General features: G+C 31.5%; 2 protein-coding genes and 1 long non-coding RNA gene across 3 annotated transcripts; 2 read left to right on the top strand and 1 right to left on the bottom strand.

Annotated features, from left to right (window-relative positions):
• Positions 1-2,319: 2,319 nt before the first annotated feature.
• Positions 2,320-2,937, bottom strand: LOC127082520 (uncharacterized). The gene has a single exon (XM_051022760.1). The coding sequence runs from the start codon at positions 2,935-2,937 to the stop codon at positions 2,320-2,322; it is 618 nt and encodes a 205-aa protein (XP_050878717.1).
• Positions 2,938-10,892: 7,955 nt separating this feature from the next.
• LOC127082519 (uncharacterized) lies at positions 10,893-11,672 on the top strand. The gene is made up of 2 exons (XM_051022759.1): positions 10,893-11,214; positions 11,299-11,672. Exons 1-2 carry the CDS (start codon positions 10,893-10,895, stop codon positions 11,670-11,672), a joined length of 696 nt encoding a protein of 231 aa, XP_050878716.1.
• A 1,698-nt stretch (positions 11,673-13,370) lies between these two features.
• Positions 13,371-14,307, top strand: LOC127083574 (uncharacterized). The gene is made up of 3 exons (XR_007788471.1): positions 13,371-13,712; positions 13,985-14,037; positions 14,167-14,307. It is a non-coding gene; the product is annotated as an uncharacterized LOC127083574 (long non-coding RNA).
• The last annotated feature ends 3,932 nt before the right edge of the window (positions 14,308-18,239 follow it).

Below are 18,239 nucleotides of genomic sequence, written 5' to 3'. Positions count from 1 at the left end.
TTTCGTCTTGGTAAATAGAGTATGCTTGCTCGGACACCTCTCAAACTCCTCATCCAAGAAATATCCTTCAATACGGCTGTACCAAGCTCTCGGGGCTTGTTTGAGCCCATACAATGCCTTCCTCAGCTTGTATACTTTCTCCTCTTCTCCTTTCTTTATGAATCCCTCCGGTTGTCGCACATACACATTCTCTTTTAGTTCCCCATGTAGAAACGCACTCTTGACATCTAATTGGAAGATTTCCCAATTTGATTGTGCTGCAACCGCAAGTATAGTTCGAATCGTATCGAGCCTCGCCACCGGAGCAAAGACTTCGGTATAGTCTATACCATAACACTGAGCATATCCCTTTGCCACCAACCTCGCCTTATATTTGTCGACTTTACCATCTTCATTCAGCTTTGTTTTATACACCCATTTCACTCCAATTGGTGTAAAACCTGCAGGTAAGATAGTTAGCTCCCATGTGTTGTTTTTCTCGATCGATTCGATCTCGTTTTTCATTGCTTCTCTCCGCACCTCGTCTTTCACTGCTTCTTCGAATTTGACTGGATCATTTTCTGTCATCATCATCAATAGCGTGACCGATAAACTTTCTTCCTCATCTTCTCCTTCACCCGTGACATAATCAGCCAAATAACCCGGTGTTTTCCTTACCCGCGAGCCTGCAACCACTTCTCTTTCAATCGATCTTGATGGAGATGGAGGAATTGGACTGGGAAGAGAAGAGTCTCGGCTTGGCGGTGTCGAATTACCACCAGATGCGTAAGACGAAGATGAACCAGAAGGCGATGAATTCGCGGTTGGCGGAGGACAAGCCATGTCATCTTCTCTCTCTTCTGTATTATGTTCTTCTTCTCCACAGTCGAGTATTTTCTCTTTTACACTAGTTTGATTCCAATCCCAGCTTTTGTCTTCATCAAACACTACATCTTTGCTTATCACGATCGTTTTTGTAACCGGATCATACAACCTCCATGCTTTCGATTCCTCACTGACTCCGAGGAAAACACATTTCTTGCTTTTATCATCTAGTTTTCTCCTCTTCTGATCAGGTATGTGCGCATAAGCTATGCACCCAAAGACACGAAAATACTCCACCTCAGATTTTGAACCGCTCCAAGCTTCTTCAGGTGTCATGTCTTCTACTTCTGTTGTTGGAGATCGATTCTGGATGTGCACACTCCATCTTGTAGCTTCAGACCAAAACTCCTTTGGGACTTGCCTCTCACTCAGCATAGATCGTACCACATTCATTATTGTTCTATTCTTCCTCTCTTCCACTCCGTTCTGTTGTGGCGTAAATGCAGTCGTCAATTGCCGGGTGATACCATGAGTTTTACAAAACTCTCTGAATTCATTGGACGTGAATTCCCCTCCGCGGTCTGTCCTCAAGCAAGCGATGAAGGTTCCAATCTCCTTTTCAACACTTGCTTTGAAAGCTTTGAAGGTGATGCGTGCCTCCGATTTTTCATGGAGAAAATAAGCCCAAGTTTTTCTAGTGAAATCATCAATGAAAGTTAAAATGTACCATTTTCCGCTGTGTGAAATTGGTGTAATCGGACCACATATATCCGAGTGCACCAGCTGCAGCTGTCTCGATGCACGCCAAAGGCTCCTTTTTGACATTGACTCTCTGTGTTGTTTTCCAGTCAGACACACCGCACATATCTCCTTCGTGGACTTCAGCATCGGCAGCCCAATAAGCATATTCTTTTGTGCAAGTTGTTTTAGAGCTTCTTGGTTTAAATGCCCAAAACGGTGATGCCACAAATTCGTCTCCTTCTCGATCACCTCTTCTGTCTTCAAGCACATCGTGTTTTTCTGCAATTTGGATGTTAGAAGAAAGAACATCCTGTTTCCATCACGAATCAAAATTGCCAAGCCTCTCTCCTGCAATTGTCCAAGGCTTAGTAAATTATTCTTGAGCTCTGGGACATAATAAACTTCAGGTATGACTTGGGTGGCTCCGTTAACTTGTACTTTGACGCTTCCTTTTCCCACCACCGACATTCTTGTGTCGTTTCCAAGTTTCACAGATCGATTCAAACCTTCTTCCAACTCGAAAAACCAATCTTTGCAACCGGTCATATGATTGCTGCACCCGGAATCAAGGAACCAAACTTCTTCTCTATTTGCCTGATGTTTCTCAAGATAAGACATCAAGAGCAACTCTTCTTCTTCTTCTAGTTCAGCATAATTCGCCTTCTTCTCCCATTCGGGACACTCGTTATGATAGTGCCCTAACTGGTGACATTTGTAGCACTCGATAATGGCACGATCGACTGCGTTTCTTCCTCTTCCTCTACCGCGTCCACCTCAGAACATTCCGCGACCTCTTCCTCTACTAGGTTTTTCATCTTGATACACTTTTAGTGCCAGCTCTTCTTGCACACATCCATTCAATCGCTGCTCATGGACAAGTAGGATGCCATGTAATTCATCGATACTCATCGTGCTCAGATCATTCGATTCCTCAATTGAACACACCACATAGTTGAATCTCGAGGTTAGCGATCTGAGAATTTTGCTCACGATTGTGCTCTGCTCCATTGATTCACCATTCACCTTCATCTTGTTAACCACCGTCAAGGTTCTTCCTAGGAAAATGTCGATCTTCTCTCCTTCTTTCGTGGCTAGCAATTCGAACTCCCTTCTCATAGCTTGCAATTGCGCCCTTTTCACCTTTGTAGAGCCTTGATACTTCTTTTTCATGGATTCCCAGATAGCCTTAGAGGTATCTTTGTCAAGAATAGTTTCCAGAATCTCTCTGTCAATGGACTGGAACAAGAAACTCTTGACCTTTAAATCCTTCAACTTCGCCTCTTCTACCAATTTATTTTGCACCTCACTCGCCCGTGTTGTTTCGATCGACATCGCCGAAATGCAATCTTCCACCAGACTCCACAATTCTCTGCTTCTCAGAAAATTCTCCATCGTCATGGACCAAAAATCGTAATGGCCATCAAATTTTGGGATGGCTGGCTGCACAAATTTTTCAGATCTCTCAGACATCTCTCTCGATCACTTTCTCACACAGGTTTTTGCTTTGATACCAAATGTGAAATATAAAGCTGAAAGTGCTGATATATTAAACCAAAGACTATGGCATTATATAGCCTTACAGTAGAAATAAATAAAATAACGGAAACAAGCTAGAAATTAGGAAACTGACTCCACTACACTAGAAACTAGGAAACATACTTCACTATAGCTAGAAACTAGGAACAAACTCCACTAAGTAACAGTAGATGACTTATTCAACTTAGACAAATTCAAACTCCAACAACATCTTCCATGTAAAAACATGTTGTCCTCCAGGTGATGATATCTGCACAATTTCTAATATGGAAGCATTTGAGAATTTCATCAGTAGATTATGTTGCATTGGAAAGAAGATTTCCTATTTCATGAAAAATTATAAAAACAATCTACCTTTGGGTCATTTGGCAATGGAGGACATGCAATAAAAACTGCATCAGAAGAGCCGCAGAGATTTGTTGCAATTCAATCTACTAAGTAAGTACCACATCTTTTGTGTCACACATAGTTTTAATATTTATAGTTTGCACAAACTAACGTCAGTGTACATTTGTGAGTTAAGGGATTTCGCGAAGACGCCGTCCAAAGCCAATTAAGATATGTTTTAAATTTTGGATTTTTTAATATTTAAATAAATTTCTAGAAAAACATAATTAAATTTATTAATTATTAATTTATTCTATAAAATAAATATTAATTAATATATTATTATAATCTTCATTTCTACCTCATTAAAAATAATTTTTTTATTTTAATAATCACTAGCACGTTGACAAAATTGGAGAAAACTAACAAAATCTCAAGTAAAAGAGAATGGGCTTCTTGAGATACTCCATCCTAAAACAGAGTATTGGAATGCAATGAAAAACTGAACATTTCATATATCGTATCTTTACCAAAAATTTAAGGTGTTTTTTTTTTCCAGTTCTTTTTTCAGATTCAGTTTTTTATATATGACATGCTATCATTCATATTTTTTTTCTCTTTTGTTTTCCATTATTTGCTTTCAATTATATCCTAATCAATATGCTATCAATAGATATGTTTTTCTCTTTTGTTTTTCATATAATTGTTTATTTGTTTTCATTTGTTTTCAGTTCTATCCTAATCAATGTATCCCTCTGTATTTGATTGGTGAAATTTATAATACATTTTTTAAAAACTTTAATGTAAATAGTTTGTATTGAGTGTGTGTAAATATTCATTTAAATGTTTGTTTATTTGTTTTTATTTGTTTTCATTTTTATACATAAACAATGCAAGTAATTTGTTACATTTGCATTGTCTTTGAAGAACTCAGGTTCGATAATATTGTGGAATTTTAATTTTAATATTCAAGATGACTACTATCTTATAATAAATGTGGATTCTTCTTTTAAATAATTGTATATGCACAAAGAAATTGTAAAAAAGCGGGCTACTATCATTTATTTTCATCTTTATGCATGTCTGGTTTGCTTGCTTATGTACAGAGGAATTATATATATATATATATATATATATATATATATATATATATATATATATATATATATATATATATATATATATATATATATATATATATATATATATATATATATATATATATATATATATATATATATATATATATGATGTGCACGTGTTGATTATATAACCAAGTTTACTGTGACCACGCCTATTATGAGTTTTAGTAGAACAAGTTATATATTTCTTCATGGCAAACATATTGTTCAGGTTTTTCTTGCTCAAACTAATAGACTAGATTCCAATGTTTCCTGAGATTCAATTAATGTTGAATGATTTTATGACTTTTCCTACAACAACTTCAACATCACTGTCTTTCAAATTACCTTGAAACATGATTCTTGACAATTTACTAGATGCAAATTTTCTCTCACAATACATCACATCTTCAAATCATTCCCACCCAACATCTTTTAAGAAGAATTTTGTAAGAACAATTAATTATGAGTGTGTCTTTTCTTATGCCACAAAATGTTAAGAAAATCATTACTATTTTCTCTAGCCATTACTATTGTTTATGAATCCCTTTTTTCTTGCACAAATTCATGAATATAACTAAATGAATCCCTATTTTCTCCGACCATTACTATTTGCCTGTATATAGGTTAATGGTTGCTCACCATGTCAGACTTTGGACAAGCTTCTTATTTTTATAATAATCTCAAAATAAAGTGATATAGATATTCAGAGAGTTGTTTTAAGGTTATCTGATCATTAGCATTTTGCTTATGATGCACTTACATTGCACAAAACTAAGTTGCCTAACTATCTTAATAATAAATCTACTTGATTTGGTATCTTTTATTGCTATGCTACTCTTTGGTCCATACCTCATGGTATTGTTTTAATCAAAAATCTTATTCTATTATACCATCATGTCATTCATATTATTTACACACTTTAGTATTTACATTCTTTTTTCTTTGTATTTCTCTGTTCTTCTTCGCAGTTGCCACATATATTTTCTTTTTTATGCATAACCTGCTCAGGACAAGTCAGAGAGAAGAAACAATCCAAAACTTATTTTTAACATATGTTTTACAAATATCATTTTTGGAGTGACTTTTTTAAAAATAATATTTTATTTTAAAGCAAATATATATTTACTACTATTTTCAACATAATTAGTGAATTTATGTTGCTTATATAAACTACATACGTGTTTGGCAGTTACATTAATAAAATGGAAAATAATATCCGTCAAATATCAAGTCAACAACAAAGATCAAGAAGGGCCGAAAATGAAAGGAAAAGGAGACAAAATATGAGCAACGAGCAGAGAGAAAATCATTTGTCGAGACGAGTAAAAATTATAGGCGGCAGAAGGAGAAAGATAAACAAGCTCAAACATCTCGCCCTATAAACAGTCAGTCGAGAATTCAATTTCAAAATTTTAATAATATGACTTTTCCAAGATCACACTTTCAAGAAACTCATGACAATGAAGTCGACCCAAGTAGAATTACACATGTCAATGATGTTGCACTTGGTTGGTGATGATCAATATATACATTATATATTACATTCTATAAATTTGTTCGCTTTCGTCATATCTCATTTTATGTATTTAAATTTGCAGGTCGTAATTGCACATCACCTAATCAACGAGACAACATGAGTCAATCCGATATAAGTATATGGGATATTGTTCTAACTATACGAGTAGTAATATATACACATGAGTGTGTGTGTGTATATATATATATATATATATATATATATATATATATATATATATATATATATATATATATATATTATTATTATTATTTTTGTATCCGATGATATAGATGTTGATGAAGCTTTTGAGGATGCAGTAATATCATATGTTAACATGGATGTTAGAGAAAATGTTGCATTATCATGTTGTCCTCAAGGTATGTTTATTTAAATATTTTGTGTCAAATAAATGTAGATTTTACTCAAGTGACATAAAATTTAAAATCATGTAATAAGAAATCAGAAATAGTAATCATTAATCATCATTAATTATTAATAGATCTAATAAATATTATACATAATAAAAAATAGTAATTAGTATCATCATTTTTCAATAAATAAAATTTGTATACATTGTAGAAATATTCAATGAAGTGCTGAAATAAAATTATAAAATATGTTTCTTTTACAATTTTTAAATATACTCAATAATTTATCTTTATTCATTTATTTACTATCATAAATTTATTTGTCTTTTATTGATCTATCATGCACTATCTATTTTCACATATGGATAGCATCATTGCTCTCCGATGCTCTCCATTCCTCTTCTTTTTCTTTTTAAGAAATAAGTGATAAAAAAATTATTAAAAAAAGTATAGTTAATAAAAACAAACATAAATAAGTCATTATTTTCATTTGAGATATATAACCAAATTTAAGACATGTGAGCAAGGAGTGAAAAAAATATACAAACAAATATTTTCTTTTATAAATTTAAAAATATCTGGAAGAAACATAATCATTTAAATATATCAAATATATCAAATATAAATTATAAATTTTAGAAATATAAAAGGTAAGTTTGAATGACAAAAGAAAAAAAAATTGAATTCAATGTTAGAATTCTATAGTTATAAAGTACAACAATTGTGTCAAAAAAGCACAGTAAGTAACCAACAAAATTAATCAATAAATTTTAAAATTCAATCATAACATACCAAATCAAGAGTTGTATAATTATTAAAGTTGTGGCTAAAACATTCGTCTTGGCCGGTGTTTTCTCTTTTTCTCCCTTTTCCTTCTCCATATCTATCTCCTTAAAAAATATTAGGAAAATTAGCATAAAATTATTGATTTTCTTTTTCTTATGTTGATTGAAAACCGGAATAATAATGCATCCAAGTGAACGTCTATCAACCTTTTATGATTATGTGTTAAAAAAATAAAAGATATTGAAAAATAAAAGCACAATAATGAATAACATACCTTCCACCAGATGAAATAAAGATTAAAGAAAACAATAAAATAGAGATTAAAGAATAAAGAGAATTATAGAAACAATAAAGTAGAGATTAAAGAATAATAAAAATTATAGAGAGAAAAAATAGAGGTATAAACTAATCTTATTCACTGCAACATCAATAACTTCTATTTAACTTCTTGGTCAGAGAAACAAAATAAAATTCACTTTTCCCTCGTCACATCTGCTTGGTTTGAATTAGTGTTTCATAAGTTGTAACAAAGGTCAAAAAAATGTTTCATAAACGTCAAAAATTCCAAATGAAAAACCACCAATGACCTAATATTTGAATACAAAACAAAGAATTAAGAACAAATACTACGGTACTGACAATTGCCTCATACGTTTTACAAAGTCAAGTTGTGCCATTTTATATATTAGTTAATTGTTTTGAGAATTTAAAAGAAAACAAAAAAGACAATTCACTAAAATGGTTATATTTGTAGTTTTAAATAAACTTCTTAAATCAACAATTGCTTAACTTTTCTATACACAATTCAATTCTTTTTAGTAACTTACATATTTTAAAATAAATAAATATTAAAATTAATGGATAAATAAAAAACAAATAATAATGGGCAGTTATGAAAGGAAGGATAATATTGGAATAAAAAAAGGCAACCCAAAATTCCTTATCCTCTTTATAGATAGTAAGTAATAGATTGTATTTTAGATTTTAAATAATATTTAATAATCAATATCAAACTCCTGCCTGTAGAATCAGAACATGTTTTTCGAGCAAAGCGCAATATTGTTCGAAATTTCAAAAATAACATGACGATGGTAAAATCCTGGTTGCCTCATCCAATTACCTGTAGACACTACAATGCAAGATTGTTTCATCATGAATCACGTGACACATGATGTACTGGTGGAAAGGTATCATTTTCACGAGTTAATGCTCCTATAGAATTGCAACAATTATTTTTGGATGATTCAGCTGAAGGAAAACATTTTAGGCAACATATTCGAAGTTATAACCATGTGCTCTCATTCACTTCAATTGGTGTTCACGTTGACGAGAATATTCTTGCATCTGGTCATGGTATATACATATTTTGTGCTCAAGGTGCTTTTTACCATAACATATGAGATTTCTATCCAAATGAGGGTGTCAATCCGTGTTTCTTACAACTATACATCTACGACACCAATAATGAGCTATATAATAGAATGCAGGAAAATCCACAGCTGCATCAAAATGTAGTTCACAAATTACAGAAAATGCTCCATAAGTTTAATCCTTTTGTAATTAGGTTCAAGCAACTGTCACTACTTCCAAATATCAGTGAATGCAGCCTCATACTTAAGGAGCATCCAAGTAATCATTATCAATATAATCTTCCAACCGCATAACACGTTGCGACAATTATTGTTGGATGTAATGCAGATTCTATGGAATATGGAAGGGATATTAATGTCATTCGTCATGATGGAAATCTCAAAAAAGTTCAAGAGACAAAGGGATATTATGATCCTTTGCAATATCCTTTATTATTTCCATTTGGGATGCATGGTTGGGACGTCAACACAACAAATTATAATGGACGAAGAGTGTCATGTCGAGCGTATTACAGTTACACGCTTTAGTTAAATTTAGATTAATTTTAGTAGATAGTATACTTGGCTAAGCATTGTTTAAAAAATTTTACATTTAGTACTGACATTTTTTTAATCAACTGTAGATTCGTCCAAATGATCAATCAATGTTACTAAATGCGGGTCGATTATTGCAATATGTTGTAGACAATTATGTCAAAATTGAATCAGGGAGGTTATGGTGGATTAAAGAGCACCAAAGTGATATACGTACTGAATTGTACCAAGGTTTACAAGATGCTTTGCATGTTGGTGAAACTAATGTAGGTACAAATTCATATAGCATAAATATAAAGTTTTTGATTAATTATTAGGTGTACTTATAATATTAATCATTCATGTATTCTAATACTAATGTGTTTCATGAATCGTCGTAGAAAACATTAGAAAAAGAATAATTTTGCCATCATCATTTATTGGCGGTCGTCGAGACATGACACCGTGTTATTAAGATGGCATGGCTATTGTTCTTAATGGCGGTAAACCAGATATTTTCTAACAGTGACATGCAATCCTTCTTGGAGTGAGATAACATCAGAACTTTTATCTTTTCAAACACCACAAGATCGTCCAAATTTGCTAACAAGAATATTTCGTTCGAAATTTGAGCAATTGAAGGATGATATTATTAATAAAGGAGTCTTGGGAAAAGTTAAAAGCTACATGTATGTCACTGAATTTCAAAAGAGATGATTGCCGCATGTTCATATGTTGTTGGTCTTAGAAAGTAACGATAAGTTGTGTGACCCAAAAGATTATGATAGTATGGTAAGAGAAGAAATGCCTAAATTAGAATGTGAACCACAGTTGCATGAAGCTGTTGTAAAACATATGATCCACGGACCTTGCGGCATAATCAACCGAAAGTCTCCATGTATGAAAGATGGACATTGTAAGAAAAGGTATCTCAAACAATTCTTGGATGAAACACGTCAAAGCATTGACTCATATCCCGAGTATAGGAGAAGGTTTAATGAATCTATATCGTTAGGTAGAGATAAGTATGTCGATAATATATGGGTGGTTCCTTATAACCCTTGGTTACTGTTAAAATATGACTGTTACATTAATGTAGAGATTTGAAGTAGCATTAAAAGTATCAAGTATATATCCAAATATGTGTACAAGAGCCCTGATCGTGTGGCTATGGAGGTTCATAAAGGATCATACATGGATGAATGCTCCTGAGGCATTATGGAAAATATTTTGATTCACTCTTTACTGGTTATATCCTTCGGTTGAAAGATTGCAGATCCACTTGTCGAACCGCCATCAAGTGCGCTTTTATGATCATCAGCAAATTGCAGATGTGTTAAATAATGAATGCAACTCCAAAATAATGCTTACATAATTCTTTGCATTGAATCTACAAGATCCACAAGCAAGAAATTATCTGTATAGAGAGATTCCAGAGCATTATTGTTGGAACAAGCGGGACATGGAATGGCATCGCAGGCGGTCAACCAGAAAAGTTATCGGGAGAATCTATACGGTATCACCTTCGGAGGGAGATAAGTTTTACTTGCGATTGTTGTTATCTCATGTCACAGGTCCAACCAGTTAGGAATATCTTCTTACAAATAATGGCACGACTTTTAATATATTCAAAAAATCAGCCTAGGATAGGGGATTTCTAGAGACTGGTCATAGTATTCGTGACTGTTTGGTTGAGGCTACGAGTCTCCGAATGCCATATGCTTTACAAAGGTTATTCATGATGATTTTAATATTTTTTGAACCTACTGATGTTAGAGGCCTTTGGAATGAGTTTTTTACACATATGGCAGAGGATTATCAAACAACTAACAATGTTATGGAATCAAACTTGACTAATATGTTGTTGAAGGACTTGAATGAACTCTTAAACTTGCACGGTAACAAAATTGAAGATTGTGATCTCCCATCTTTGCCCCCGAATAAAATAGACATAGATGCAATTCCAAGTATCATACAGGAGGAGTTAATGGTCAATATCCCCAATGAAGATATTCAATATGTTACTAAGTTAAATAATGATCAAATGATTGCATTCAAAACCATTATGAATGTAATTGTTCAAAAACACAGTGGAGTATTTTTTGTTGATGGTCCAGGAGGAACAGGTAAAACATTCCTTTATCAAACATTAATGGCAAGTTTAAGAAGTAGATGAGAAATTGCCTTAGCAACTGCATCATCTGGTATAGTTGCAACATTGTTACCCGGTGATAAGACTGTACACTCTCGATTTAAGATACCTATTGATATACAACCGAGTTCCATTTATGGTATTCAAAAGAAAAAATATCTTGCAAATATCATTAGAGTTGTTGCCTCAATAATTTGGGATGAAGCACCAATGACAAACAAAAATTGTTTGGAAGCCTTAGATAGATCATTACAAGATATTTGTAGCAACAATGCTCCATTTGGTGGAAAAGTTCTATTCATGGGGGGAGATTTTCGTCAAGTTCTTCTTGTTGTAAGAAAAGGTACTAAGGCACAAATGATTTCAGCATGTATTATTCAGTCTCATTTATGGAATCATACCAAGATTTTGAGTTTGCGTCAAAATATGTGATCATTGCATGATCAAGAGTTTATAGAGTTTCTTATTCACATTGGTGATGGTGTTGAACCTACCAAACCAGATGACATGGTGAAGTTACCTTCACATATTGCAATCCCTTGGGAAGGTGAACATTCCATACAAGTACTTATCCAACATATTTTTTCTAATTTAAAATTGCATGGTTGGGATGTCCCATATATGGTATAAAGAGCTATTTTGACACCAATAAATGATGATGTCCAGAAATTGAATGATATGATTATCAACTAGTTTCCAGGAGAAGAACATAATTTGTTGTCGTTTGATGAGGTTGAAGGAGATAATCATAATTTATACCAACAAGAGTTCTTAAACTCAATTGCACAAGGTAGTTTGCCACCACATATTCTAAAGATGAAAAAGGATGCACCATTGATGTTGTTACGAAATCTAGATCCTAGATATGGATTGTGTAATAGGACATGGTTATTATGTCGTGGTTTATTTATGAATATGTTGGATGTGGAAATCTTGATAGGAAGCAACGCAGGAAAACGTGTTTTTTTGCCCAGAATTAAAATAAAAACATATGCAAGTGATGGATTGTCGTTTGTCCTTAGTAGAAAGTAGTTTCCTGTGTGACTAAGTTTTGCAATTACAATAAATAAATCACAAGGACAAACAATTCCAAATGTTGGAATATATCTTCCACGACATGCTTTTAGTCATGGACAATTATATGTGACTTTATCCAGGGGTGTTTCACAGGCTACAACAAGAGTTTTAACTAGGGAAGGAAAATTGAAAGGAGAAGATGGTGACTACACAAAAAATATAGTCTTCAAACAAATTCTTTTATCGCACCCGTAGGTATTTACTAAGTACATTAAAAAAATTACTCACACATTGATTCTCATTTTGGTTACACGACATACCAAACTTATATTGTATTCTTTATATCATAACTAAATATAATTTTCTTTTGCTTTAATATACAACCAAACTAGAACACAGTGAAATCTTTCAATTATGTAAGGAGTTGAGACGAAAGAATGTTGAAACTTGCTTCGAGATAAAAGTAAGTTATACTTAATCATTTATTTTATGCTTTTATGTAAGATATCAATTGGGTCATACTTATTCTCACTATTCATATACAATAAATTTAAGATAGAAGACTTTGAAGATAAATGTAACACATGGAAGGATGAACAAAGTATTCCATCCATCGATAAACTCGACAAGAAGGTGTATTTACCTTTTCCGCAATACGAATAAAAAATTGTTTCTTGCATTTTCATCACTCTTTCACTAACATTTTTATCATCTTTATTGAAACATGTCAAACGTCTGAAAATTTACTCTGTCGGTTGGAGCTCCACAGTGATAACAGATCAAACACAATTTTGGAAAATGGTGAAAAGAGAAATAATATCTCAAAGGATCGGAAGGTTTTTATTTAATTCATTTAAGAATATTTTTACTCTAGACTATTTTTAAATGCATGAATTTAACTGCTATTTGTGGTTTATGTAAATAAAATCATATATATTTACTAAGTCCATTGTTTTCCTTATTTACCAGAAATTCAGGTAATTCAGAAACAAATCATTGTTGTTGTTCTACCAAATCTAGACTAAAACAAAGTATCTTCATTCTCCAAGTATTATTTGTGTTACAATAAACCATTTTATATTCAAACGAGACAAACCTTCTGAATGTATTTCTTTGATGATATGACATTTTGTCATGTATTTGTAATTTTTTAAATCTCAACAGCTCATTGATAAAGGGATGTACGAAGAATTGATTCGAATCTTTATAAGGTAAAAAAAATTGATTACACTACTTACTATTAATTTTACTATCCTGCCATTTCCGTGTTTCAATACAGCTTCATCAGATCTCTATAACCGCGTTTCATTCATCCAGCTTCGACAACGAAGGAAAAACTTTAAGTTCAGTTCATTCTTCCAACTATGAAAATGTTAAACAGTTTTTTCATCCGAGTTTGGTGTGGTTATGCATTCAATTTCGACTTGTTGTATTTGGTTTTGTTCCCTGATAATGGTAAAGTCATCCCATTTCTCTTTCGGACTGTTTGCATTCGTTTACATTTACGTTTTCGTTATCCTTTTTACTTTTCTATTTTTACTATAAATCTGTATTTTTTCTTCTAGTTTCAGCATATCTGAATTCGGTTTAGGGTTTAAGAAAAGTGTTAATTTTGAGACATTCTCTCCATTTCACTTATTTCTTTCACTCTTTTCCAACAAGTTTTTGATTTCTCTTCTACTCCTTTCATCAACCTCTGCTTCATTGTTAATATTTTTTATTTTCAGGACTCACTGTTTATCACCTGCAATTTTCATCTCCGGACAAAAGCTTGAAAATGGTATGTTGAATCCTTTTCCATACTTATTTAATTTTCATTTTGTCATGCATTGTTCTGTTGACCTATATCTTAGATTATTTTCATTATAAACCTTTCATATTTTTAACTATTCTTTTTATTCACCATCAGGTAGAAGTCAAGTAGAAGCATACTATGAAAATATGTGAAAACAAGCTCAAAATCGTCTTCAACAGTGTATCTTTTGTAACTTTTGTAACGTTGTATTACATTATCCATATTTATGACAACATTGTATTAGTATCTCTTTCATCTCTATAAAAAAAATATTGATTTTTCTGCTAAACACAAAATTTCTACAAATTGAACTCTTCCACTTTTCCTTTCAGCACATAAATAGGCTTTCTGACCACTTTCCAATCCAACACTAAAAAGCAATAATCCTTTTTCAAAAAGCCAAGACTAAATTCTTCCAAGTTATAATTATACCAATAGCTTTCGGCAACTTACCCTTCAATTAGATAATCTTATAATTATTACACGAGTACATTATACTAGTACAAAAATAATAAAGACTTATGGAGCCAAATTATGGGCCAGAGCTAGAAAAGAGACAATACAAGAAAAGATTTCAAATCTAGCTGAGAGATGGAAACAAATAGTTGAAAGTAACTATCAAACATTGTTGATTTTTGTTGTTTGTTGAGGGAAACATAATACAAGACAATAAATAGAGTATGGTCCATTACAAGTATCTATCACGAGTCACGAGTATTACTAGAAAGTTGAAAATATGAAAATGTTGAACTTAATTAGCTAAATGAATTGAAAATATGAGCTATGATTTGTCCATTTAAATCAGATTTAAATAATTATTTGGTCTTTATAAGTTAATGTGATTTTTATTTTTGTTTCTGTATTTTTTTTTCAATAAGGTTCTTAAATATTTAATTTTAATTAATTTTAATTTCTAAAATTAAAATCTATGGAAAAATCCGTAGACTTTTTGAGAATTTTTCTGCAAATTTTTATTTTTAAAGGCTAAAAGTAAAAAATAAATTAACAATAAAAAATTAATTCTAAAAAAATATATAAATACGAAAATAAAAAATACGTTGTTTAAAAATACTTAAAAAGTAAAAATAAAAAAATTCAATCTTTTAAATTAGTACATTATATTCTAGGAACTGTAATCAATTATTTGCTTATCTTATGAAAGACTATATAACAGACACAAGGAATACTTGTTTAGGTTACTGTTTGGTGTATAGAGGAACTTGTTCCTACCTTTAATCTTTTTTGTTTCTAAATGAGCATCAGATTCTACGTAAGAGACAATTCGTTGAGGTGACATATCTAAGAAATGTTCACCATAAATTTAGTCTTTAGACAAATATATATATATATATATATATATATATATATATATATATATATATATATATATATATATATATATATATATATATATATATATATATATATATATATATATATATATATATATATATATGAGAATATCTTAGAAAAATTTGAGTTATGAAATTATAAATAAGATTTTGCGGATATGAGAACATCTTAGAAAAAGTTTCAATGATGAAATTATAAATGTGATTCAAGATTGACGGCCAGAGTTAATGAAGTATAGTACATAGGATTGTGGTTGAGGTTGCCATAAAAAACATATATGTAAAAAACTTCGACTATCAAACTAGTATTTAAATAAAAGTATAGTATAGAGGTGCTTTGAAAAAGAACGTGTGAAACTTTATATGATATAAATGTTCATTTTAAGAGAAATGGGAGAAAAAATCATGAAGGATGATAAGGGAATTGTTGAAATATTATATCAATATTTAAATATAATGAGATGATTTTTAAGAAAAATTCTTAAGTCAAATCTTAAGTTGTTTATTAAATGGAAGAAAAAAAATTATTTAATCTCGTATTGTTTATTGCTTATGTGAGATATCTTAACTATCTCACTTTATTATATAAGAAAAGAATTTGTTTGATTTCATAACACACCAAAAATTTATTTTGTTGAGTTTTTCCTTCCTCATTCTCATGATTCTGAATTTTTCAAATTGTTCAAACGTCAATTTCTCCCTTTTCTTTATATTTGTTGAATTTTCAAGAGTACTTTCTTAAATTCTCTTTAGAAAATTATGTTAATTTCTCTTCGTTTGAGTTGAGAAATTATTAAGTATAAATTGGATTCTCTTTAAAAAATTATTTGAATTTCTTTTTGTTTGAGAAATCATTTTGAGTGGTCAAATGACCATTATTAAATTCTCTTAGGAGAATTATTAAAATTTCTCTTGATTTGGGAAATCATTACAATTGATTGTTATATCACATACTGCGAGTGATATTTATACCATATTTGAATGGTCATTTTGGGTGGTATTTTTACTAACTTATATCCCCCATTTAATTATACCCCATAATTCTTTCAATCTCTTTTTACATATTTCTTTTATTTGTATTTTTGATTTTATATTTTTTTTAGATGTGTTTTGTTAGGTTTAATTAGGTTATAGGTTTAATGCATTTGGATAGATTAATTTATGTAATTCAATTAGTTAGTTAATTATATTATATTTAATTAATTAATTAATTAGACCTAGGTAAGTAGATTAATTAGTATCATGTTTACATAATTCCCCGACTCTGATTAATCTTATGAACTTCTTGTTCGTAAGTCCCTATCTAGTTCCTACCTTGTCGTCATATCACTTGTAAGAAAATTAAATATTTCATCCTTGAATGCGAATCAAACTTTCAAACCACTTTCTAAACCAAAGTCAAATTAGACACTTGATCCAACGTCAAGTTGTTTTGCGCTTTCAAGAAAACATTTTCATAATCAACTTGAAACGCTTGGTCCAACGTCAAGTTGTTAACGCGTAAAGTTCTTTTCTCAATATAATCGAAAGACAAAGTGACAATTGGTGCATACCTTTTGAATACCTTAGTCTTTCTACTTTAAATACTTTAATCAAACTAGGATAACAAGTGACAATTGACGCACGCCTTTTGAACATCTTGGGTAAATAAGCGTTTGGTACACACTTATGCTCAAATGTTTACTAAGATTCTGCAAAGACTAAATTTTCATAAAAATGGATGACAAAGGACCGAGAGATGCACATCTCTCTGCAAGCCTGGGATAAACGACTTTTGGTGCACACCTTGTTCCAACGGTTACCCTAGTCCACATAAAATCGAATTAACCAATCAAACTTCTTTTCGCATGTGTGCGATTTGAAAACCTTTTTCAGAAACGAGTATGATTTATTCATTTCGACGTGAACAAACAAAGACTTCAACCTCCAAGAACAAGTAGCAAGTAAAAGTTTAACCGCTCAAATGCGATCTAAGCATCACTATCTAAAAGCAATCAACCAACACGTGCTTTTCTAGAAAGAACTAAGTAACCTTGAGTTCTCCATCGCACCAAGAGATACGTAGGAGCATGATTTTGAAATCTTTTCAAGCACAATAATAAAAATCATAGGTTTAGTCCAGTTCTTTACTTTTTTCTCACTCAATAAGTAGAAGATCATAAACAATTAACGATAACACTCTGACACGAACTAACTAAATGGATTCCGTTGAGTACAACGGATATGAGTAGTGCTAATACATTCCCCTTACATAACCGACTCTCAAAAAAGATATGGTGTCGATGACCATTTCTCTTAGCTTTGGCGGTTTTTATTCTATATCTTCTTGTTCCTTTGGAACAAATAAAGATCAGTGGAGAATCTGTTGTTTATTTCGAGCGTGTGACGCACCCGGATGTATTTTTTGTGCCGCGACACATCCCAAAACGCACAAAAAAATATACTTTTGTTGAGTTTTTCCTTCCTCACTCTCATAACCCCGCGTTCTCCGAATTTTCAAAACGCCAACTTTTCCCCCTTTCTTTCTACTTGTTGAATTTTCCGAGTACTTTCCTGAATTCTCTTTAGAGAATTATGTTAATTTTTACTCGTTTGAGTTGAGAAATTATCAAGTATAATTTTTGAATCCTCTTTTGGAAATTATTCGAATATCTTTTTCTTTGAGAAATCATTTTGAATGGCCAAATGGCCATTTTGGAATTTCTTTTGGTTTGAGAAATCATTATGATTGGTTGTTATACCAGATACTATGAATGTTATTTATACCATATTTGAATGGTCTTTGTACCATCATAAGGTGTATTTCTAGACCGATTATCTACCGTGCAAATAGTA

Source organism: Lathyrus oleraceus, chromosome 5 (assembly GCF_024323335.1).
Source record: "Lathyrus oleraceus cultivar Zhongwan6 chromosome 5, CAAS_Psat_ZW6_1.0, whole genome shotgun sequence".
NCBI lineage: Eukaryota > Viridiplantae > Streptophyta > Magnoliopsida > Fabales > Fabaceae > Lathyrus > Lathyrus oleraceus.
This window is presented reverse-complemented; position numbering and strand designations above follow the sequence as displayed.